Source organism: Cavia porcellus, unplaced genomic scaffold (assembly GCF_034190915.1).
Source record: "Cavia porcellus strain 051 isolate PalLab524CR breed Dunkin Hartley unplaced genomic scaffold, mCavPor4.1 scaffold_7, whole genome shotgun sequence".
Taxonomy (NCBI): Eukaryota; Metazoa; Chordata; class Mammalia; order Rodentia; family Caviidae; genus Cavia; species Cavia porcellus.
Window position 1 is genome coordinate 21,063,163 of NW_026947490.1, and position 25,933 is coordinate 21,089,095.

General features: G+C 43.4%; 1 protein-coding gene across 5 annotated transcripts in view; it reads left to right on the forward strand.

The window, feature by feature from the left end:
- Positions 1–25,933, forward strand: part of LOC100731634 (carcinoembryonic antigen-related cell adhesion molecule 5-like) — a 77,387-nt gene that overhangs the window by 4,764 nt on the left and 46,690 nt on the right. For all 5 annotated transcript variants that reach the window (XM_063252820.1, XM_063252819.1, XM_063252822.1 and 2 more), the window contains exons 3-7: positions 9,395–9,670; positions 13,165–13,440; positions 16,951–17,226; positions 20,736–21,011; positions 24,522–24,797. In XM_063252820.1, the coding sequence (XP_063108890.1) occupies positions 9,395–9,670; positions 13,165–13,440; positions 16,951–17,226; positions 20,736–21,011; positions 24,522–24,797 (1,380 nt within the window). The remainder of the gene's footprint in view (positions 1–9,394; positions 9,671–13,164; positions 13,441–16,950; positions 17,227–20,735; positions 21,012–24,521; positions 24,798–25,933) is intronic.

Sequence of the window (25,933 nt, forward strand, 5' to 3'; positions counted from 1 at the left end):
CTGTTACAATTTGTACTGCCATAAACCTGCATGCACATATATCACCGTGGGATGATATACTCAGTCCTTCTGGGATTATGCCCAGACGTGGAATAGCTGGGTCTAATGGGACTTCCAATCCCAGCTTTTTTATGAACCTCCAGACTGACCTCCACAGTGATTGCACCAGTCTGTACTCCCACCAAGATTGCAGAAGAGTTCCTCTTTCTCTGCAGCCTCTTCAACGTTTGTTGTTTGTAGTTTTCTTGATCCTGGCCACTCTTTCTGGAGTGAGATGGAATCTAGTGTGGTTTTAATTTGCATTTCTCTAATGACTAATGATGCTGAACATTTTTTCATGTATTTATTTTCCATTTGTATTTCTTTAAGTACTGTGTATTCATCTCGGATGCCCATTTCTCGACTGGGTCTTCAAAATTTGGGGGGCTGATTTTTTTCAATTTTTTATACGTTGCAGACAGAAGTCCTTGTCTGAGGAACACTTGACTAAGATATTTTCCCAATTTGTGGGTTTCCTTTTTACTATGCTGGAGATTTCTCTCGACATGCAAGAACTCTTCAATAAGACATGATCCCAGTTATTGATTCTGTGAAGTATTTCCTGTGCAGTTTGATTCTTGTTCATGAATTCTCTACCTACCCCTGTGTTTCAAGACTTCTACCTACCTTGACTTTCAACAGATTCAGTGTTTCTGTTTTAATATTTAGATCTTTCATCCATTTAGACTTTAGTTTAGTACATGGCCATAAGCATGGGTCTAGTTTTAGTTTTTGGCATATGGTGAGCCAATTTATCCAGCACCCTTTATTTAAGAGACTATCTTTCTTCCAATGGAGGCCCCTTTATCAAAGATAAGGTGACTGGGTGTGTTTGTAGTTGTAGTTGTGTCTTCTAATCTGTGCCATTGATCTTCAGGTCTGTTTTTATTCCACTACCAGGCTGATTTTATTACAGTAGCTTTGTAATATAACTTCAAGTCAGGGATTATGATGTCTCCTGCCTTCCCTTTGTTGCTTAGAATTGCTTTTGCTATTCTAGGTCTCTTCTAGTTCCAGATGAATTTTAGAAGTGATTTATCTAGATCTGTGAAGTATGTTAGTGATATTTTGATTAGGATTGCACTAAATCTGTATAACAGTTTTGGGAGAATGGTCATTTTCTGAATATTTGTTCTTCCTATTCATGAACAAGGGATGTCTTTCCATTTTCTGAGGTCCTCTTCTATTCCTTTTTCAGAGAATTACAATTGTCCCTGAATAGATCTTTTACTTCTTTTGTTAGATTGATTCCTAAGTATTTCTTTCTTTCTTTCTTTCTTTTTTTTTTTTTTTGGATGCTATTGTAAAGGGTGTAGCTTCTCTCATCTCTCTCTCAGTGATTTTGTTGTTAGTATATAGGAATGCTATTGATTTTTGAGTCTTGAATTTGTATCCAGCTACGTTACTGAATTTATTTATTATAACTAGGAGTCTTTCAATGGAGTTTGGAGTCTTTCAGTGGAGTTTTGGGGGTCTTCTATATAGAGAATCATTTCATCTACAAATAATGATAATTTAACCTTTTTTCCTATCTTTACTCCTCTCTCTCTCTCTCTCTCTCTCTCTCTCTCTCTCTCTTGTTCTCTCCTCTTGTCTACTTGCTCTGGCTAGTATTTCTAGCACTGTATTGAGTAGGACTGGTGATAATGGACATCCTTGTCTTGTGGCTGATTTTAGGGTAAAGGCTTTCCGTTTTGGGCCGTTTAATGTGATGCCAGCTGTTGGTTTGTCATAGATGGCTTTTATCAGATTGAGGTAAAGACCTTCTATTCCAATTTTCTGTAAGTTTCTTACTATGAATGAGTGTTGGACCTTAACAAAAGATTTTTCTGCATCTCTATAAATGACCATGTGATTCTTATTTTTGGCTTTATTGATATGGTGGATTATATTTTATGATTCGCATATGTTGAACCATCTCTGTATTCCTGGGTGAATTCCACTTTGTCACGTTGTATAATCTTCTTGATGATTCTCTGCATTCTATTTGCCAATATTTTATTGAGAATATTTGCATCTATGTTTATGAGGGAGATTTCCCTACAGTTCTCATCTTTGGTTGGGTTTTTCTCAGATTTTGGTACTAGAGTAATATTTGCTTCCAGGAGTGAGTTAGAGAGAACTGCTTCCTTTTAATTTCATTGAAGAGTTTGAGGAGTGTCCGCATTAAGTCTTGTTTGAATTTCTTATAGAATACCACAGTGAATCCAGCTGGACCTGGGCTTTTCTATGTTGGTGAGGATTTAATTACATTTTCAGTTTCACTAATTGAAATTGGGTTCTTTAGCAGTTTTGCATCTTCTTGACCCAACTTTGGTAATTCATGTTTCTAGGAATCTACACATTTCTTCTGTTATTGTGCCTATGAGAGTAGATATTTTCAAAACAGGGAGGGATGGTCTTCTGTATTTCCACAGAGTTTGTAGTGACTTCGCCTTTTTCATTCCTTACTGCATGAATTTGAATTTTCTTTCCTTTTTTAAAATAAGGTTGGCTATGGACTTATCAATTATATTTATTCTTTGAACGAACCAACTCTTGGATTCACTGAGTCTTTATATTATTTTCTTTTATATTGCATTGATTTCTGCTCTAATCTTTATAATTTCGACACTTCTTTTGGCTTTGGGCTTCATTCGTTCTTCTTTTTCTAGATGGTGGAGGTGTAGCATCAGGTTGTTTGTTTGTGTTCATTCCGTTTTCCTGATGTAGGAATTCCTCACAATAATTTTTCCTCTGAGGACTGCTTTTACTGCATCCCACAGGTTCCAGTAGGTTGTTTTGGTATTTTCAATTGTTTGTAGATATTGTTTAATTTCTTCTTTAATTTCCTCCATGTCCCATTGATTGCTCAGGAGTGTATTATTCAATTTCATTTGTTTGAGTGGGTTTTGCAGTTTCTTTTGTCATTAATTTCTAGTTTCATGGCACTGTGATCTGATAACATGCATGGAATAATTTCACTTCTTTTGAATTTACTTAAGCACATTTTGTTTGGTAGTATATGGTCTATTTTAGAGAATGTCCCATGTGCTGCTGAGAAGAACGTATATTCTGATGTTGTTGGGTGGAACACTCTGTATATGTCCACCGAGTCCATATGTTCACAATGTGATTCAGTTCTGTTTTTTCTTTGCTGATTTTCTGTCTAGTAGATCTGCCCTTTTTTGTCATTGGGGAGTTAAAGTCTTCCATTTCAATTGTGTTATTGCTTATTTCATTTTTCATTTCTGTTAATTTTTGTTTTATAGAGCTGGGTGCTCTGGAATTTGGTGCATATATGTTTAAGATTGTTATCTCTTCCTCTTGAAGTTTACCCCTAACTAGTATTAGTGACTTTCTTTATCTCTTTGGATCATTCTTTGTTTGAAGTTCACATTGTCTGCAAACAAAATAGCTACCCCTGCATTTGGGGGGATCTTGTTGCATGGAGAATTTTTTTTAACCTTTGACTTTCAGTCTATGAGTTTCTTTTTGGGTTAGATGTGTTTCTTGTAGATAGCACATGGTTGGATGTTGTTTCTGGATCCATTCGGCCAGTCTGTTTCTTTTAATTGGTGAACTGACGTCATTTACATTAATGGTTGTAATGGATCTATATTGGTTCATTTTTGACATGTTATCTTTTTTCTGTTGATTCTTTTCCTTTCCCCTCTTTTTAATGGTCTGCCTTGTTTAGTGGTGTTTTCCCTATGTCTATCTAGTATGTTTTCAGTATTCTTTGCAGGGTTGGTTTGGTGGTCATGAAGTTCTTCAGCTGTTCTTTGTCATGGAAGTATCTTATTTCTCCATCCATTTTGATGGACAGTGTTGCAGGATACATCGGTCTGGACTGGAAATCATTTTCCTTTAGGATATGAAATACTTCACTCCATGCTCTTCCTGACTTCATTGTTTGTGTTGAGAAGTCTGCTGTGATTCTGATAGGCTTTCCTTTATAGGTGATCTGTCTCTTCTCTCTAACAGCTTTTAATATTCTGTTGTTATGTTGGATTTCAGAGATGTTGATTATTATATGTCTGGGTTAGTTTTATCTTGATTATGGCTATTTGGAGTTCTGTATGCTTCACTGATCTGTATGTCAGTTTCCGTTTTCATGTTTGGGAAATTTGCAGCTATTACTTCTAGTAAATAGCCTCTTGATATCATTTGTGTGTCACCTTCTTTTTCATTTGTCTCTAACAATCTTATGTTGTTTTTCTTTGCATCATCATACAGCTGTTGAATCCTTATTTCATGTTTTAAAGATCGTTCCTTTTTACTAGCTGTAATCTTGTCTTTGATATCTGAAATTCTATATTCACTGTTTTTGAGGCATTTTTGCCAGTCTTCAATGGAATTTTTTATTTTCTGTATATCTCTTTGGATCTGCTTCATGCTCTCTGTTTGTTTTTTATATTGTTCATTCAGGGCTAAATCTTTTTGCATTGTTCCTCTAATTTTTTAACTGTGTCTTCTTTAGATGTGATCAGCCTTCCTTTCATTAAATTTATCATTTCTTCTTTTACCTGGGAGATTATTTCTGATCTGAGTTCTTTTATAGCTTCCCAGTTTTTTCCTTACTTCAGTTGTTATCATTGCAGGAATTTCAGGTGGATCTCTTACATTTCTTCTATGTCCATGTCTCCTAGCCTTGCTTGGGATGGGCTGGAGGTTTGAGATTGCATTCTGCTCTTTCATTTTGTCATTTCCCTATATTTCCTGGTTTTGAGTGATATTCCAAAGATTCCCCATGTGCTGGGAATTACCTAGTGCTCTTTCAGCTTTAGGAGCAGAAAACAGACAACTGCTAGAGCCCCTTGGAGGTCACTGGGCATGGCCCAGTTAGGACCCCAACGACCTCTGGTTGGGGTCCTCCAGTTATTTTGAATGCTGGCAGAGTCTTACATGCTGGGAGCCATGGTCCAAAATTCCCCCATGCACTGAGAATCAACTCACATGCCTTCAGCTACCAAGGAAATCCTCCCATAAACATTAAATCATCACTAGATTATTTCCAATATCCTATGCTATGTAAATTATTGCTATGCTGCATTCTTTAAAAAATGACAAGAAAAATGTTTGCACATTTTCCATGTCAACCCTTTTTCTATGAAGAGTTTCAAAGCTCATCAGTTGCTTAAATCCTTGGATATGATGAAGCCAATCACACTGAGTTTATTATCCAGTGTTTGGAATTTATTGTGTCACCTTGCACAAGGATTCTTTAAGTCTGTTTTTCTGTTAACATTTCTTTGCTATGTGGTAAAATATACACAACATTTATTATTTTAATCATTTGAAGTTCAGGGTTCCATGACATTCATTACATTCATATTGTTATGTAACATTGCCACTATCCATTTCCAGAACTTTTTTATCTTACCACACTAACACCTTCTAATCAGTATAAAATAACTCTCCATTCCATGACTGCCCCGGCCTCTTCTCTCTGTCTTTATGTGTTTGTCTTCTGAACCTCTCATAGAAGGGGGATTGCATAGTATTTGTGCATAATGTCTTCAAGGCTTATCCCATTTGTAATATATATGAGAATTTTCTTCCTTTATTATTTTTTAAAACAAGGATAATCAGTTGTATGCATACACTGCTTTATGGAGTGCACCTCATTTGGCTTGTTCACTCATCCATAAATAGACTTTAGGATCATTCCCATGTTTCATAGCATTAACTCTGCTATGAAATATATATGAAATATCCACTCAAATCCTTGATTTCAATTCTTTAAGGTATATGTCTAGCTGTAGAATTGAAAAATGAGAAACTTTTTTTAGGAAGCACTATACTGAGTTTCACAGTGACTGCCCTCTTTTACATTCTCATCTACCCACATGCACACAAATACTGATTTCTCTATAACCTCAAAAAGACTCGTGTTTTGGTGATAGATATCCTGCTGGGTGTGAGGTGGTTTTGATTTGCATTTCCCTAGTAACTAATGATATTGTGAATATTTTCACATGCTTACTGGTAATTTTAATATCTTCTCTAGAGCAATGGCTGCTCAACATTTTGCCTATTCTATACTGTGATACTGTTGTTGTTGCTAAACTACCATAGTTTTGTTTTGTAATATGGTTTTGGGACACAGGGAATAACTATATACTCAGGCCAAACTTGAATTCCCTAGGCATCCCTGGTTGGACATGAACACACAGTGATTCACTGCCACGGGCTCCCCAGTGCTAGGACAACAGGCAGGTGCCACCAAGCTTGATCAGGGTAGGAAAACATTTGTGGATGTTTCCAATGTGCTATTTTCATATGTGTAAATGATGTAAAATGATTGAATCCAGAAAAATAACCATCACACTTTTACCCATGATTCGTACAGTATCACATTTGAACCATACTTAATTACCCTTTTAAATTTACGTTACCATATACTAAGGCCAGGGATTCCGCTCAGCTTCATAAGCACTTGCCTGTTAACGACAACATCCTCAGTAAATCCATCCGTGCAAAAGAAAAAAGAAAAAAACATGATCATATCCTGCAATTAAGAGCAATTTCTGGGTCATAGGTGGATGACAAACTTTCACCCCCAGACATTTCTAATCTTCGTGAGGTCCAACTTGCCTATTTCGTCTTAGTGTTGTTGCCTAAGGTTTTGTCAGATCCAAGAAAACATTGTCAAAGCCCATATCATCAAAGATTTCTCTCTACTTCCTGCTGAGAATTTTCCAGGTTTAGCGTTCACACTCAGCTATTTGACCCATTTCGAATTAATTTGCATATATAATGGTAGGAAAAGGTTCAACTTATTTTATTTACATGGATATTCACTTTCTCAATGTTTTTATCAAACAAATGTTCCTTTCTGCAGGGAGCAGTACTAGCATGGCCATCAAAAATAGTTTGGTCCCAGGAGTGCAGGTGGATAGAAAGAATAACTTGCAGTATTCTGTAGCACAGCAGGAGAAACATGTTTACCCATGCCTAATTCTATCTTTCAAAAGAAGCAGCAAAGACAAGCTTGAATGTTCCCAACACGAAGCATGATAAACACTGAGATGATGGAGCAGGCACGTGTCCCCATCTGGGTGTGACACGCTGTGGAAATATAGCAAATCCCACAATGAAACGCCATGCATATGTGTTCTCCTTACATGGATATTCACCGTTTTAAATAGTTTAAACTCATTTGGCCATCCATGGGAGCGCTCGTTTGTCAGCTTGTTCTTCTGTTGCATTGATTATATATCTTTCTTCATGCCGGGAGCACACTCTTTTCATTACGGTAGCTTTGTACTGTAGCTTTAGAAATCAGACACTTTTCTTCCAAACTTTGTTCTTCATTTTCAGAGTCATTTTAAATATGTGTTGTCTCATGAGATTACATATGAATTTTAGGATGGAGTTTTCAATTTCTGCACAAAGTGTCCCTGACTTTTGTTTTATTCATGGTGATTAACCTTGGGGCTTTCGTGCTGAGCTCCATCCCCAGCTACTGCTACCACCTCCAGCTTTTTTGTTCAGGATCTCACTAATTTGCTAAATGGCCCGAGCTGGACTTAAATGTATGATCACCCTGCCTCAGCCTCCCACAGTGCTGGATTGACAGGATGTACCATGACAATCATCTGAAAATGTCACTGAGCTTTCAATAGGACTCTCATTCAATCTATAGCTCACTTTGGGTGATATGGTCAACTTAATACTATGAAGTCTTCCTTTACCTGAACATAGGTAAGATATCATGGTACAAACCTGAAATCCTAGTGCTTCAAGGGGGGAGGCAAGAGGAGGCCAACCGGAACTACACAGCAAGACTCTGTTACAAAAATAAAGTGGAATAACTTCCACTGATGTATTTTTTTTTAATATTTTCAGCAAAGTTTTGTAATTTAGTTGGGTACAAATCTTTCACTTCTTTGACCAAACTGATTGGTTTGCAGGACTGAGGACTGAGCCTGGGGCCGTTACCCTAAGCTATATGACAGCACGAAGCTTTGGAGTAGTGTTTCAGTTGTCTTGAAATAATGGGAAAGAAATGCCTTCCCAGCCTGTGTCCGCAGACACAAGCAAATCTCCATCATCCCTCGTGTTGTGCACCTTTCTTCCCTGATTGCTCGTGGCTGAGAGCTGGAGTTCAGCCTGAAATGAGAGACAGTTCTCCTCACCCCAGAAAGCCCTGAGGGTTCGGTGGAGATTCATGGAATCATTGAACTCATTGAGGTCATTCAAGTCAGGTGGCTCCTTTCACTCACCGACTCCCTCCTTCTGTCATGTCTTTTTTCTTTAAACTCTTCCATGGGTCACAAAGAACCCACAGGGCTTTGACACACATTTGTACTGCTTTTCTCCAATGAGAGGTGGCAAATCTCTTGCACAGGGCACAGCAGGTCAGAGCTGTGCTCCAGCTCTTTTCCAGTCTCACGCAGGGACTGGCTCTGCCCTTACACTCTCTGGGGTGGGAAATGACAGGTACAAAACACATGGTGCTAACCTAGCGTCAAGCTGCTAAACCATGTCCCAAATGGGCATATGAGGCTTCCCAGCCATCAAGGAAATAAAAATGTGCAACTGGGAGCAGATATATCTGAGCCCTGGCTCTGAAGTTTCAGCTGTCTGAGGCTGAGAATGCACCTGCAGGTGATGCACCTCAGAGAGCGGTGCTTCCCTGTGGAGTCCTGCATGGAGGGAAGGGCAGGGCCAGAGGCCCACCTTTGCAGAGAGAATCAAGCCAGCCTTTCGGGAACACTGTGACCATTTATCTCTGCTGATTTCCTTCACTGTGGCATTTAACCCAAAAGTCAAGAATGAAAGTCTTTTCCAAATGGAGATGCTCTTCAGGCTGCAGATGACTCAGATTGGCTCTCCCAGAAATGATTGGCCAAATATCGTGCAACAGTCAGTAGGAGGCTATGGTGGCTTTGCCTCATCATAGCCCACCCTGCCTTCCCCAAGGCCGGTCTTTATCTTGCTGTTTCTTCTTTTACTCAGCTCAAGCTTGCTCTACAGAGACAGTCTCCCCGACCCCACTCTTCACTTTCACTCTCTTGAATTTTAACTAAAGGAAAAATTGGTCAGCGGGAAATACTATGGGACCTTCCCATGAGCTTTCTGCACAGGTTCTACACAGATGGGCTGAGCACAGGCTTGCGTTGTAGGTCCTTCACAGAGTTCTAGGGAAGCTGCTGGGCCTCCGTGGGTGTGCTGGGCGCAAAGGGAGGGAGAGCCTGCTCCTTACTGTCACCTGAGCCAAGGCATGCACACTCTGTGGAGGGTCAGGGCTGTCCTTACACTCACCATGCAGAACTCATGGTGGCCCAGAGCCTTTGCTGAATATCTGAGGAAAGGGCATAGCTAGGACCCGGGTCCAGGCTCAGCCGGTTCCCTCCTCTGTCCACAGAGCCAGTGTCGCGACCCTCCGTCCAGGCCAGCAACATCCCTCTCACAGAAGATGATCCTGTGGTCCTCACCTGCCTCTCAAACAACACTGACATCTCCATCCGGTGGATCTTCAATAACCAGGATCTGCAACTCTCAGAGAGGATGAATCTGTCCCAGAACAAAAGCACCCTCACCATCGACCCTGTCAAGATTGAGGATGCTGGGGAGTATCAGTGTGAGGTCTCCAACCCTGTCAGTTCCAACAGGAGCGACACCCTCTGGCTGCCAGTTTTCAGTGAGTAGCTTCTCCTCTCCTCCCTCTTCTGGGGAGAATTTCTCACCCAGTAATGTGCAAGATAGATACAAGTCACAGGGAATGTACCAATTGAGATACAATTGTAGTCAAGAGACTTGAAAAGCAGTTAAGAGCTTTGCCTCTGACTCCACAGTCACCCCCAGTCTTAACAGGGAGTTTGTTCCAGGAGCCCAACAGACACCAGCATCTGGGGACACTCTAATGCCTATGTTCCAAAGTCACATTTTCGTGGCACTGTGAGAATTCTCCCACATAGTTTTGTTTGTTTGTTTGGTTGCTTGCTTGCTTGTGTAAGGTACTAGGGCTTAAGCCTAGAGCCCTCCTTCCAAGCTACATCCCTACCCTATTTTATTTCCTTCTTTTTTTATTTTTATTTTTGGTGTGCTTTGGGGATCGAACTTATGATCTCGTGCTTGTCAGGCTGTACACTGTGCTGCTGAGGTGTATCCCTGGCCTTGGTCTAATTCTCTCATTTTGAGACAGTCTCACTAGCTTCGAAGTTGCCAAGACTGTGCTCAAACTTCTGATTCTCCTGCCTCAGCTTCCCAGATTGCCAGGTCTACAGATAGGAGCCACCACACTCAGTTCTTCCAACTCCCTAATATCAACTCTAGATTATTTCCAATGCCCAATACAGTGTAAATAGTTCCTGGGCCACTTTATTTAAAGAATGATGAAGAGAAAAATGTCTACACATTTTCCTTATGTCTCCAAAAGTCTATCTCAAATGCTTTCTACGTATATCCAAAAGAGGAATTTCTGGGTCATAGGTGGATGACAGCCTTTCACCCCCAGAAACATCTAGTCTTCCTGAGGTCCAACTTGCCTATTTTGTCTTAGTGTCGTTGCCTATGTTTTTGTCAGATCCAAGAAAACACTGTCAAAGGCTTATCATCAAAGATTTCTCTCTACTTCCTGCTGAGCGTTTTCCAGGTTTAGCATTCACACTCAGCTATTTGACCCATTTCGAATTAATTTGCATATATAATGGTAGGAAAAGGTTCAACTTCTTTTATTAGCATGGATATTCGCTTTCTCAATGTCTTTATCAAAAAAACATTCCTTTCTGCAGGGAGCAGTACTAGCATGGCCATCAAAAATAGTTTGGTCCCAGGAGTGCAGGTGGATAGAAAGAATAACTTGCAGTATTCTGTAGCACAGCAGGAGAAACATGTTTACCCATGCCTAATTCTATCTTTCAAAAGAAGCAGCAAAGACAAGCTTGAATGTTCCCAACACGAAGCATGATAAACACTGAGATGATGGAGCAGGCACGTGTCCCCATCTGGGTGTGACACGCTGTGGAAATATAGCAAATCCCACAATGAAACGCCATGCATATGTGTTCTCCTTACATGGATATTCACCGTTTTAAATAGTTTAAACTCATTTGGCCATCCATGGGAGCGCTCGTTTGTCAGCTTGTTCTTCTGTTGCATTGATTATATATCTTTTTTCATGCTGGAAGCACACTCTTTTCATTACGGTAGCTTTGTACTGTAGTTTTGGAAATCAGACACTTTTGTTCCAATTTTTGTTCTTCATTTTCAGAGTCATTTTAAATATGTGTTGTCTCATGAGATTACATATGAATTTTAGGATGGAGTTTTCAATTTCTGCACAAAGTGTCCCTGACTTTTGTTTTATTCATGGTGATTCACCCTGGGGCATTCGAGCTGGGCTCCATCCCAGCTACTGCTACCACCTCCAGCTTTTTTGTTCAGGATCTCATTAATTTGCTAAATGGTCTGAGCTGGACTTAAATGTATAATCACCCTGCCTCAGCCTCCCACAGTGCTGGATTGACAGGATGTACCATGACAAGCATCTGAAAATGTCACTGAGCTTTCAATAGGACTCTCATTCAATCTATAGCACACTTTGGGTGATATGGTCAACTTAATACTATGAAGTCTTCCTTTACCTGAACATAGGTAAGATATCATGGTACAAACCTGAAATCCTAGTGCTTCAAGGGGGGAGGCAAGAGGAGGCCAACCGGAACTACACAGCAAGACTCTGTTACAAAAATAAAGTACAATAACTTCCACTGATGTATTTTTTTGAATATTTTCAGCAAAGTTTTGTAGTTTAGTTGCTTACAAATCTTTCACTTCTTAGATCAAACTGATTGGTTTGCAGGACTGAGGACTGAGCCCAGGGCCTTTACACTAAGCTATATGACAGCACGAAGCTTTGGAGTAGTGTTTCAGTTGTCTTGAAATAATGGGACAGAAGTCCCTTCCCAGCCTGTGTCCGCAGACACAAGCAAATCTCCATCATCCCTCGTGTTGTGCACCTTTCTTCCCTGATTGCTCGTGGCTGAGAGCTGGAGTTCAGCCTGAAATGAGAGACAGTTCTCCTCACCCCAGAAAGCCCTGAGGGGTCGGTGGAGATTCATGGAATCATTGAACTCATTGAGGTCATTCAAGTCAGGTGGCTCCTTTCACTCACTGACTCCCTCCTTCTGTCATGTCTTTTTTCTTTAACCTCTTCCATGGGTCATAAAGAACCCACAGGGCTCTGACACACATTTGTACTGCTTTTCTCCAATGAGAGGTGGCAAATCTCTTGCACAGGGCACAGCAGGTCAGAGCTGTGCTCCAGCTCTTTTCCAGTCTCACGCAGGGACTGGCTCTGCCCTTACTGTCTCTGTGGTGGGAAATGACACGGGCAAGATGCATGGTGCTAGCCTAGCCTCAAGCTGCCAAACCCAGTCCCCAATGGGCATGTGAGGCTTCCTAGCAGTCAAGGAAAGGAAAATGTGCAACTCGAGGCAGAATTCTCTGAACCCTGGCTCTGAATTTTCAGCTGTCTGTGGCTGAGAATGCACCTGCAGGTGATGCACCTCAGAGAGCGGTGCTTCCCTGTGGAGTCCTGCATGGAGGGAAGGGCAGGGCCAGAGGCCCACGTTTGCAGAGAGAATCAAGCCAGCCTTTCGGGACAAATCACTGGCCAAATATCGTGCAACAGTCAGTAGGAGGCTATGGTGGCTTTGGCTCATCATAGCCCACCCTGCCTTCCCCAAGGCCGGTCTTTATCTTGCTGTTGCTTGTTTTACTCAGCTGAAGCTTGCTATACAGAGACAGTCTCCCCGACCCCACTCTTCACTTTCACTCTCTTGAATTTTAACTAAAGGAAAAAAGGTCAGCGGGAAATACTATTGGACCTTCCCATGAGCTTTCTGCACAGGTTCTACACAGATGGGCTGAGCACAGGCTCGAGTCCTAGGTGCTTCACAGAGTTCTAGGGAAGCTGCTGGGCCTCCGTGGGTGTGCTGGGCGCAAAGGGAGGGAGAGCCTGCTCCTTACTGTCACCTGAGCCAAGGCATGCACCCTCTGTGGAGGGTCAGGGCTGTCCTTACACTCACCATACAGAACTCACGGTGGCCCAGAGCCTTTGCTGAATATCTGAGGAAAGGGCATAGCTAGGACCCGGGTCCAGGCTCAGCCGGTTCCCTCCTCTGTCCACAGAGCCAGTGTCGCGACCCTCCGTCCAGGCCAGCAACACCCCTCTCACAGAAGATGATCCTGTGGTCCTCACCTGCCTCTCAAACAACACTGACATCTCCATCCGGTGGATCTTCAATAACCAAGATCTGCAGCTCTCAGAGAGGATGACTCTGTCTGAGAACAAAAGCACCCTCACCATCAACCCTGTCAAGATTGAGGATGCTGGGGAGTATCAGTGTGAGGTCTCCAACCCTGTCAGTTCCAACAGGAGCGACACCCTCTGGCTGCCAGTTTTCAGTGAGTAGCTTCTCCTCTCCTCCCTCTTCTGGGGAGAATTTCTCACCCAGTAATGTGCAAGATAGATACAAGTCACAGGGAATGTACCAATTGATATACAAATGTAGTCAAGGGACTTGCAAAGCAGTTAAGAGCTTTGCCTCTGACTCCACAGTCACCCCCAGTCTTAACAGGGAGTTTGTTCCAGGAGCCCCACAGACACCAGCATCTGGGGACACTCTAATTCCTATGTTCCAAAGTCACATTTACGTGGCACTGTGAGAATTCTCCCACATAGTTTTGTTTGTTTGATTGCTTGCTTGCTTGCTTGCTTGCTTGCTTGCTTGTGTAAAGTACTAGCGCTTAAGCCTAGAGCCCTCCTTCCGAGCTACATCCCTACCCTATTTTATTTCCTTCTTTTTTTATTTTTATTTTTGGTGTGCTTTGGGGATCGAACTTATGATCTCGTGCTTGTCAGGCTGTACACTGTGCTGCTGAGGTGTATCCCTGGCCTGGGTCTTATTCTCTCATTTTGAGACAGTCTCACTAGCTTCAAAGTTGCTAAGACTCTGCTCAAACTTCTGATTCTCCTGCCTCAGCTTCCCAGATTGCCAGGTCTACAGATAGGAGCCACCACACTCAGTTCTTCCAACTCCCTAATATCAACTCTAGATTATTTCCAATGCCCAATACAGTGTAAATAGTTCCTGGGCCACTTTATTTAAAGAATGATGAAGAGAAAAATGTCTACACATTTTCCTTATGTCTCCAAAAGTCTATCTCAAATGCTTTCTACGTATATCCAAAAGAGGAATTTCTGGGTCATAGGTGGATGACAGCCTTTCACCCCCAGAAACATCTAGTCTTCCTGAGGTCCAACTTGCCTATTTTGTCTTAGTGTCGTTGCCTATGTTTTTGTCAGATCCAAGAAAACACTGTCAAAGGCTTATCATCAAAGATTTCTCTCTACTTCCTGCTGAGCGTTTTCCAGGTTTAGCATTCACACTCAGCTATTTGACCCATTTCGAATTAATTTGCATATATAATGGTAGGAAAAGGTTCAACTTCTTTTATTAGCATGGATATTCGCTTTCTCAATGTCTTTATCAAAAAAACATTCCTTTCTGCAGGGAGCAGTACTAGCATGGCCATCAAAAATAGTTTGGTCCCAGGAGTGCAGGTGGATAGAAAGAATAACTTGCAGTATTCTGTAGCACAGCAGGAGAAACATGTTTACCCATGCCTAATTCTATCTTTCAAAAGAAGCAGCAAAGACAAGCTTGAATGTTCCCAACACGAAGCATGATAAACACTGAGATGATGGAGCAGGCACGTGTCCCCATCTGGGTGTGACACGCTGTGGAAATATAGCAAATCCCACAATGAAACGCCATGCATATGTGTTCTCCTTACATGGATATTCACCGTTTTAAATAGTTTAAACTCATTTGGCCATCCATGGGAGCGCTCGTTTGTCAGCTTGTTCTTCTGTTGCATTGATTATATATCTTTTTTCATGCTGGAAGCACACTCTTTTCATTACGGTAGCTTTGTACTGTAGTTTTGGAAATCAGACACTTTTGTTCCAATTTTTGTTCTTCATTTTCAGAGTCATTTTAAATATGTGTTGTCTCATGAGATTACATATGAATTTTAGGATGGAGTTTTCAATTTCTGCACAAAGTGTCCCTGACTTTTGTTTTATTCATGGTGATTCACCCTGGGGCATTCGAGCTGGGCTCCATCCCAGCTACTGCTACCACCTCCAGCTTTTTTGTTCAGGATCTCATTAATTTGCTAAATGGTCTGAGCTGGACTTAAATGTATAATCACCCTGCCTCAGCCTCCCACAGTGCTGGATTGACAGGATGTACCATGACAAGCATCTGAAAATGTCACTGAGCTTTCAATAGGACTCTCATTCAATCTATAGCACACTTTGGGTGATATGGTCAACTTAATACTATGAAGTCTTCCTTTACCTGAACATAGGTAAGATATCATGGTACAAACCTGAAATCCTAGTGCTTCAAGGGGGGAGGCAAGAGGAGGCCAACCGGAACTACACAGCAAGACTCTGTTACAAAAATAAAGTACAATAACTTCCACTGATGTATTTTTTTGAATATTTTCAGCAAAGTTTTGTAGTTTAGTTGCTTACAAATCTTTCACTTCTTAGATCAAACTGATTGGTTTGCAGGACTGAGGACTGAGCCCAGGGCCTTTACACTAAGCTATATGACAGCACGAAGCTTTGGAGTAGTGTTTCAGTTGTCTTGAAATAATGGGACAGAAGTCCCTTCCCAGCCTGTGTCCGCAGACACAAGCAAATCTCCATCATCCCTCGTGTTGTGCACCTTTCTTCCCTGATTGCTCGTGGCTGAGAGCTGGAGTTCAGCCTGAAATGAGAGACAGTTCTCCTCACCCCAGAAAGCCCTGAGGGGTCGGTGGAGATTCATGGAATCATTGAACTCATTGAGGTCATTCAAGTCAGGTGGCTCCTTTCACTCACTGACTCCCTCCTTCTGTCATGTCTTTTTTCTTTAACCTCTTCCATGGGTCATAAAGAACCCACAGGGCTCTGACACACATTTGTACTGCTTTTCTCCAATGAGAGGTGGCAAATCTCTTGCACAGGGCACAGCAGGTCAGAGCTGTGCTCCAGCTCTTTTCCAGTCTCACGCAGGGACTGGCTCTGCCCTTACTGTCTCTGTGGTGGGAAATGACACGGGCAAGATGCATGGTGCTAGCCTAGCCTCAAGCTGCCAAACCCAGTCCCCAATGGGCATGTGAGGCTTCCTAGCAGTCAAGGAAAGGAAAATGTGCAACTCGAGGCAGAATTCTCTGAACCCTGGCTCTGAATTTTCAGCTGTCTGTGGCTGAGAATGCACCTGCAGGTGATGCACCTCAGAGAGCGGTGCTTCCCTGTGGAGTCCTGCATGGAGGGAAGGGCAGGGCCAGAGGCCCACGTTTGCAGAGAGAATCAAGCCAGCCTTTCGGGACAAATCACTGGCCAAATATCGTGCAACAGTCAGTAGGAGGCTATGGTGGCTTTGGCTCATCATAGCCCACCCTGCCTTCCCCAAGGCCGGTCTTTATCTTGCTGTTGCTTGTTTTACTCAGCTGAAGCTTGCTATACAGAGACAGTCTCCCCGACCCCACTCTTCACTTTCACTCTCTTGAATTTTAACTAAAGGAAAAAAGGTCAGCGGGAAATACTATTGGACCTTCCCATGAGCTTTCTGCACAGGTTCTACACAGATGGGCTGAGCACAGGCTCGAGTCCTAGGTGCTTCACAGAGTTCTAGGGAAGCTGCTGGGCCTCCGTGGGTGTGCTGGGCGCAAAGGGAGGGAGAGCCTGCTCCTTACTGTCACCTGAGCCAAGGCATGCACCCTCTGTGGAGGGTCAGGGCTGTCCTTACACTCACCATACAGAACTCACGGTGGCCCAGAGCCTTTGCTGAATATCTGAGGAAAGGGCATAGCTAGGACCCGGGTCCAGGCTCAGCCGGTTCCCTCCTCTGTCCACAGAGCCAGTGTCGCGACCCTCCGTCCAGGCCAGCAACACCCCTCTCACAGAAGATGATCCTGTGGTCCTCACCTGCCTCTCAAACAACACTGACATCTCCATCCGGTGGATCTTCAATAACCAAGATCTGCAGCTCTCAGAGAGGATGACTCTGTCTGAGAACAAAAGCACCCTCACCATCAACCCTGTCAAGATTGAGGATGCTGGGGAGTATCAGTGTGAGGTCTCCAACCCTGTCAGTTCCAACAGGAGCGACACCCTCTGGCTGCCAGTTTTCAGTGAGTAGCTTCTCCTCTCCTCCCTCTTCTGGGGAGAATTTCTCACCCAGTAATGTGCAAGATAGATACAAGTCACAGGGAATGTACCAATTGATATACAAATGTAGTCAAGGGACTTGCAAAGCAGTTAAGAGCTTTGCCTCTGACTCCACAGTCACCCCCAGTCTTAACAGGGAGTTTGTTCCAGGAGCCCCACAGACACCAGCATCTGGGGACACTCTAATTCCTATGTTCCAAAGTCACATTTACGTGGCACTGTGAGAATTCTCCCACATAGTTTTGTTTGTTTGATTGCTTGCTTGCTTGCTTGCTTGCTTGCTTGCTTGTGTAAAGTACTAGCGCTTAAGCCTAGAGCCCTCCTTCCGAGCTACATCCCTACCCTATTTTATTTCCTTCTTTTTTATTTTTATTTTTGGTGTGCTTTGGGGATCGAACTTATGATCTCGTGCTTGTCAGGCTGTACACTGTGCTGCTGAGGTGTATCCCTGGCCTGGGTCTTATTCTCTCATTTTGAGACAGTCTTACTAGCTTCAAAGTTGCTAAGACTCTGCTCAAACTTCTGATTCTCCTGCCTCAGCTTCCCAGATTGCCAGGTCTACAGATAGGAGCCACCACACTCAGTTCTTCCAACTCCCTAATATCAACTCTAGATTATTTCCAATGCCCAATACAGTGTAAATAGTTCCTGGGCCACTTTATTTAAAGAATGATGAAGAGAAAAATGTCTACACATTTTCCTTATGTCTCCAAAAGTCTATCTCAAATGCTTTCTACGTATATCCAAAAGAGGAATTTCTGGGTCATAGGTGGATGACAGCCTTTCACCCCCAGAAACATCTAGTCTTCCTGAGGTCCAACTTGCCTATTTTGTCTTAGTGTCGTTGCCTATGTTTTTGTCAGATCCAAGAAAACACTGTCAAAGGCTTATCATCAAAGATTTCTCTCTACTTCCTGCTGAGCGTTTTCCAGGTTTAGCATTCACACTCAGCTATTTGACCCATTTCGAATTAATTTGCATATATAATGGTAGGAAAAGGTTCAACTTCTTTTATTAGCATGGATATTCGCTTTCTCAATGTCTTTATCAAAAAAACATTCCTTTCTGCAGGGAGCAGTACTAGCATGGCCATCAAAAATAGTTTGGTCCCAGGAGTGCAGGTGGATAGAAAGAATAACTTGCAGTATTCTGTAGCACAGCAGGAGAAACATGTTTACCCATGCCTAATTCTATCTTTCAAAAGAAGCAGCAAAGACAAGCTTGAATGTTCCCAACACGAAGCATGATAAACACTGAGATGATGGAGCAGGCACGTGTCCCCATCTGGGTGTGACACGCTGTGGAAATATAGCAAATCCCACAATGAAACGCCATGCATATGTGTTCTCCTTACATGGATATTCACCGTTTTAAATAGTTTAAACTCATTTGGCCATCCATGGGAGCGCTCGTTTGTCAGCTTGTTCTTCTGTTGCATTGATTATATATCTTTTTTCATGCTGGAAGCACACTCTTTTCATTACGGTAGCTTTGTACTGTAGTTTTGGAAATCAGACACTTTTGTTCCAATTTTTGTTCTTCATTTTCAGAGTCATTTTAAATATGTGTTGTCTCATGAGATTACATATGAATTTTAGGATGGAGTTTTCAATTTCTGCACAAAGTGTCCCTGACTTTTGTTTTATTCATGGTGATTCACCCTGGGGCATTCGAGCTGGGCTCCATCCCAGCTACTGCTACCACCTCCAGCTTTTTTGTTCAGGATCTCATTAATTTGCTAAATGGTCTGAGCTGGACTTAAATGTATAATCACCCTGCCTCAGCCTCCCACAGTGCTGGATTGACAGGATGTACCATGACAAGCATCTGAAAATGTCACTGAGCTTTCAATAGGACTCTCATTCAATCTATAGCACACTTTGGGTGATATGGTCAACTTAATACTATGAAGTCTTCCTTTACCTGAACATAGGTAAGATATCATGGTACAAACCTGAAATCCTAGTGCTTCAAGGGGGGAGGCAAGAGGAGGCCAACCGGAACTACACAGCAAGACTCTGTTACAAAAATAAAGTACAATAACTTCCACTGATGTATTTTTTTGAATATTTTCAGCAAAGTTTTGTAGTTTAGTTGCTTACAAATCTTTCACTTCTTAGATCAAACTGATTGGTTTGCAGGACTGAGGACTGAGCCCAGGGCCTTTACACTAAGCTATATGACAGCACGAAGCTTTGGAGTAGTGTTTCAGTTGTCTTGAAATAATGGGACAGAAGTCCCTTCCCAGCCTGTGTCCGCAGACACAAGCAAATCTCCATCATCCCTCGTGTTGTGCACCTTTCTTCCCTGATTGCTCGTGGCTGAGAGCTGGAGTTCAGCCTGAAATGAGAGACAGTTCTCCTCACCCCAGAAAGCCCTGAGGGGTCGGTGGAGATTCATGGAATCATTGAACTCATTGAGGTCATTCAAGTCAGGTGGCTCCTTTCACTCACTGACTCCCTCCTTCTGTCATGTCTTTTTTCTTTAACCTCTTCCATGGGTCATAAAGAACCCACAGGGCTCTGACACACATTTGTACTGCTTTTCTCCAATGAGAGGTGGCAAATCTCTTGCACAGGGCACAGCAGGTCAGAGCTGTGCTCCAGCTCTTTTCCAGTCTCACGCAGGGACTGGCTCTGCCCTTACTGTCTCTGTGGTGGGAAATGACACGGGCAAGATGCATGGTGCTAGCCTAGCCTCAAGCTGCCAAACCCAGTCCCCAATGGGCATGTGAGGCTTCCTAGCAGTCAAGGAAAGGAAAATGTGCAACTCGAGGCAGAATTCTCTGAACCCTGGCTCTGAATTTTCAGCTGTCTGTGGCTGAGAATGCACCTGCAGGTGATGCACCTCAGAGAGCGGTGCTTCCCTGTGGAGTCCTGCATGGAGGGAAGGGCAGGGCCAGAGGCCCACGTTTGCAGAGAGAATCAAGCCAGCCTTTCGGGACAAATCACTGGCCAAATATCGTGCAACAGTCAGTAGGAAGCTATGGTGGCTTTGGCTCATCATAGCCCACCCTGCCTTCCCCAAGGCCGGTCTTTATCTTGCTGTTGCTTGTTTTACTCAGCTGAAGCTTGCTATACAGAGACAGTCTCCCCGACCCCACTCTTCACTTTCACTCTCTTGAATTTTAACTAAAGGAAAAAAGGTCAGCGGGAAATACTATTGGACCTTCCCATGAGCTTTCTGCACAGGTTCTACACAGATGGGCTGAGCACAGGCTCGAGTCCTAGGTGCTTCACAGAGTTCTAGGGAAGCTGCTGGGCCTCCGTGGGTGTGCTGGGCGCAAAGGGAGGGAGAGCCTGCTCCTTACTGTCACCTGAGCCAAGGCATGCACACTCTGTGGAGGGTCAGGGCTGTCCTTACACTCACCATACAGAACTCACGGTGGCCCAGAGCCTTTGCTGAATATCTGAGGAAAGGGCATAGCTAGGACCCGGGTCCAGGCTCAGCCGGTTCCCTCCTCTGTCCACAGAGCCAGTGTCGCGACCCTCCGTCCAGGCCAGCAACACCCCTCTCACAGAAGATGATCCTGTGGTCCTCACCTGCCTCTCAAACAACACTGACATCTCCATCCGGTGGATCTTCAATAACCAAGATCTGCAGCTCTCAGAGAGGATGACTCTGTCTGAGAACAAAAGCACCCTCACCATCAACCCTGTCAAGATTGAGGATGCTGGGGAGTATCAGTGTGAGGTCTCCAACCCTGTCAGTTCCAACAGGAGCGACACCCTCTGGCTGCCAGTTTTCAGTGAGTAGCTTCTCCTCTCCTCCCTCTTCTGGGGAGAATTTCTCACCCAGTAATGTGCAAGATAGATACAAGTCACAGGGAATGTACCAATTGATATACAAATGTAGTCAAGGGACTTGCAAAGCAGTTAAGAGCTTTGCCTCTGACTCCACAGTCACCCCCAGTCTTAACAGGGAGTTTGTTCCAGGAGCCCCACAGACACCAGCATCTGGGGACACTCTAATTCCTATGTTCCAAAGTCACATTTACGTGGCACTGTGAGAATTCTCCCACATAGTTTTGTTTGTTTGATTGCTTGCTTGCTTGCTTGCTTGCTTGCTTGCTTGTGTAAAGTACTAGCGCTTAAGCCTAGAGCCCTCCTTCCGAGCTACATCCCTACCCTATTTTATTTCCTTCTTTTTTTATTTTTATTTTTGGTGTGCTTTGGGGATCGAACTTATGATCTCGTGCTTGTCAGGCTGTACACTGTGCTGCTGAGGTGTATCCCTGGCCTGGGTCTTATTCTCTCATTTTGAGACAGTCTCACTAGCTTCAAAGTTGCTAAGACTCTGCTCAAACTTCTGATTCTCCTGCCTCAGCTTCCCAGATTGCCAGGTCTACAGATAGGAGCCACCACACTCAGTTCTTCCAACTCCCTAATATCAACTCTAGATTATTTCCAATGCCCAATACAGTGTAAATAGTTCCTGGGCCACTTTATTTAAAGAATGATGAAGAGAAAAATGTCTACACATTTTCCTTATGTCTCCAAAAGTCTATCTCAAATGCTTTCTACGTATATCCAAAAGAGGAATTTCTGGGTCATAGGTGGATGACAGCCTTTCACCCCCAGAAACATCTAGTCTTCCTGAGGTCCAACTTGCCTATTTTGTCTTAGTGTCGTTGCCTATGTTTTTGTCAGATCCAAGAAAACACTGTCAAAGGCTTATCATCAAAGATTTCTCTCTACTTCCTGCTGAGCGTTTTCCAGGTTTAGCATTCACACTCAGCTATTTGACCCATTTCGAATTAATTTGCATATATAATGGTAGGAAAAGGTTCAACTTCTTTTATTAGCATGGATATTCGCTTTCTCAATGTCTTTATCAAAAAAACATTCCTTTCTGCAGGGAGCAGTACTAGCATGGCCATCAAAAATAGTTTGGTCCCAGGAGTGCAGGTGGATAGAAAGAATAACTTGCAGTATTCTGTAGCACAGCAGGAGAAACATGTTTACCCATGCCTAATTCTATCTTTCAAAAGAAGCAGCAAAGACAAGCTTGAATGTTCCCAACACGAAGCATGATAAACACTGAGATGATGGAGCAGGCACGTGTCCCCATCTGGGTGTGACACGCTGTGGAAATATAGCAAATCCCACAATGAAACGCCATGCATATGTGTTCTCCTTACATGGATATTCACCGTTTTAAATAGTTTAAACTCATTTGGCCATCCATGGGAGCGCTCGTTTGTCAGCTTGTTCTTCTGTTGCATTGATTATATATCTTTTTTCATGCTGGAAGCACACTCTTTTCATTACGGTAGCTTTGTACTGTAGTTTTGGAAATCAGACACTTTTGTTCCAATTTTTGTTCTTCATTTTCAGAGTCATTTTAAATATGTGTTGTCTCATGAGATTACATATGAATTTTAGGATGGAGTTTTCAATTTCTGCACAAAGTGTCCCTGACTTTTGTTTTATTCATGGTGATTCACCCTGGGGCATTCGAGCTGGGCTCCATCCCAGCTACTGCTACCACCTCCAGCTTTTTTGTTCAGGATCTCATTAATTTGCTAAATGGTCTGAGCTGGACTTAAATGTATAATCACCCTGCCTCAGCCTCCCACAGTGCTGGATTGACAGGATGTACCATGACAAGCATCTGAAAATGTCACTGAGCTTTCAATAGGACTCTCATTCAATCTATAGCACACTTTGGGTGATATGGTCAACTTAATACTATGAAGTCTTCCTTTACCTGAACATAGGTAAGATATCATGGTACAAACCTGAAATCCTAGTGCTTCAAGGGGGGAGGCAAGAGGAGGCCAACCGGAACTACACAGCAAGACTCTGTTACAAAAATAAAGTACAATAACTTCCACTGATGTATTTTTTTGAATATTTTCAGCAAAGTTTTGTAGTTTAGTTGCTTACAAATCTTTCACTTCTTAGATCAAACTGATTGGTTTGCAGGACTGAGGACTGAGCCCAGGGCCTTTACACTAAGCTATATGACAGCACGAAGCTTTGGAGTAGTGTTTCAGTTGTCTTGAAATAATGGGACAGAAGTCCCTTCCCAGCCTGTGTCCGCAGACACAAGCAAATCTCCATCATCCCTCGTGTTGTGCACCTTTCTTCCCTGATTGCTCGTGGCTGAGAGCTGGAGTTCAGCCTGAAATGAGAGATAGTTCTCCTCACCCCAGAAAGCCCTGAGGGGTCGGTGGAGATTCATGGAATCATTGAACTCATTGAGGTCATTCAAGTCAGGTGGCTCCTTTCACTCACTGACTCCCTCCTTCTGTCATGTCTTTTTTCTTTAACCTCTTCCATGGGTCATAAAGAACCCACAGGGCTCTGACACACATTTGTACTGCTTTTCTCCAATGAGAGGTGGCAAATCTCTTGCACAGGGCACAGCAGGTCAGAGCTGTGCTCCAGCTCTTTTCCAGTCTCACGCAGGGACTGGCTCTGCCCTTACTGTCTCTGTGGTGGGAAATGACACGGGCAAGATGCATGGTGCTAGCCTAGCCTCAAGCTGCCAAACCCAGTCCCCAATGGGCATGTGAGGCTTCCTAGCAGTCAAGGAAAGGAAAATGTGCAACTCGAGGCAGAATTCTCTGAACCCTGGCTCTGAATTTTCAGCTGTCTGTGGCTGAGAATGCACCTGCAGGTGATGCACCTCAGAGAGCGGTGCTTCCCTGTGGAGTCCTGCATGGAGGGAAGGGCAGGGCCAGAGGCCCACGTTTGCAGAGAGAATCAAGCCAGCCTTTCGGGACAAATCACTGGCCAAATATCGTGCAACAGTCAGTAGGAGGCTATGGTGGCTTTGGCTCATCATAGCCCACCCTGCCTTCCCCAAGGCCGGTCTTTATCTTGCTGTTGCTTGTTTTACTCAGCTGAAGCTTGCTATACAGAGACAGTCTCCCCGACCCCACTCTTCACTTTCACTCTCTTGAATTTTAACTAAAGGAAAAAAGGTCAGCGGGAAATACTATTGGACCTTCCCATGAGCTTTCTGCACAGGTTCTACACAGATGGGCTGAGCACAGGCTCGAGTCCTAGGTGCTTCACAGAGTTCTAGGGAAGCTGCTGGGCCTCCGTGGGTGTGCTGGGCGCAAAGGGAGGGAGAGCCTGCTCCTTACTGTCACCTGAGCCAAGGCATGCACCCTCTGTGGAGGGTCAGGGCTGTCCTTACACTCACCATACAGAACTCACGGTGGCCCAGAGCCTTTGCTGAATATCTGAGGAAAGGGCATAGCTAGGACCCGGGTCCAGGCTCAGCCGGTTCCCTCCTCTGTCCACAGAGCCAGTGTCGCGACCCTCCGTCCAGGCCAGCAACACCCCTCTCACAGAAGATGATCCTGTGGTCCTCACCTGCCTCTCAAACAACACTGACATCTCCATCCGGTGGATCTTCAATAACCAAGATCTGCAGCTCTCAGAGAGGATGACTCTGTCTGAGAACAAAAGCACCCTCACCATCAACCCTGTCAAGATTGAGGATGCTGGGGAGTATCAGTGTGAGGTCTCCAACCCTGTCAGTTCCAACAGGAGCGACACCCTCTGGCTGCCAGTTTTCAGTGAGTAGCTTCTCCTCTCCTCCCTCTTCTGGGGAGAATTTCTCACCCAGTAATGTGCAAGATAGATACAAGTCACAGGGAATGTACCAATTGATATACAAATGTAGTCAAGGGACTTGCAAAGCAGTTAAGAGCTTTGCCTCTGACTCCACAGTCACCCCCAGTCTTAACAGGGAGTTTGTTCCAGGAGCCCCACAGACACCAGCATCTGGGGACACTCTAATTCCTATGTTCCAAAGTCACATTTACGTGGCACTGTGAGAATTCTCCCACATAGTTTTGTTTGTTTGATTGCTTGCTTGCTTGCTTGCTTGCTTGCTTGCTTGTGTAAAGTACTAGCGCTTAAGCCTAGAGCCCTCCTTCCGAGCTACATCCCTACCCTATTTTATTTCCTTCTTTTTTTATTTTTATTTTTGGTGTGCTTTGGGGATCGAACTTATGATCTCGTGCTTGTCAGGCTGTACACTGTGCTGCTGAGGTGTATCCCTGGCCTGGGTCTTATTCTCTCATTTTGAGACAGTCTCACTAGCTTCAAAGTTGCTAAGACTCTGCTCAAACTTCTGATTCTCCTGCCTCAGCTTCCCAGATTGCCAGGTCTACAGATAGGAGCCACCACACTCAGTTCTTCCAACTCCCTAATATCAACTCTAGATTATTTCCAATGCCCAATACAGTGTAAATAGTTCCTGGGCCACTTTATTTAAAGAATGATGAAGAGAAAAATGTCTACACATTTTCCTTATGTCTCCAAAAGTCTATCTCAAATGCTTTCTACGTATATCCAAAAGAGGAATTTCTGGGTCATAGGTGGATGACAGCCTTTCACCCCCAGAAACATCTAGTCTTCCTGAGGTCCAACTTGCCTATTTTGTCTTAGTGTCGTTGCCTATGTTTTTGTCAGATCCAAGAAAACACTGTCAAAGGCTTATCATCAAAGATTTCTCTCTACTTCCTGCTGAGCGTTTTCCAGGTTTAGCATTCACACTCAGCTATTTGACCCATTTCGAATTAATTTGCATATATAATGGTAGGAAAAGGTTCAACTTCTTTTATTAGCATGGATATTCGCTTTCTCAATGTCTTTATCAAAAAAACATTCCTTTCTGCAGGGAGCAGTACTAGCATGGCCATCAAAA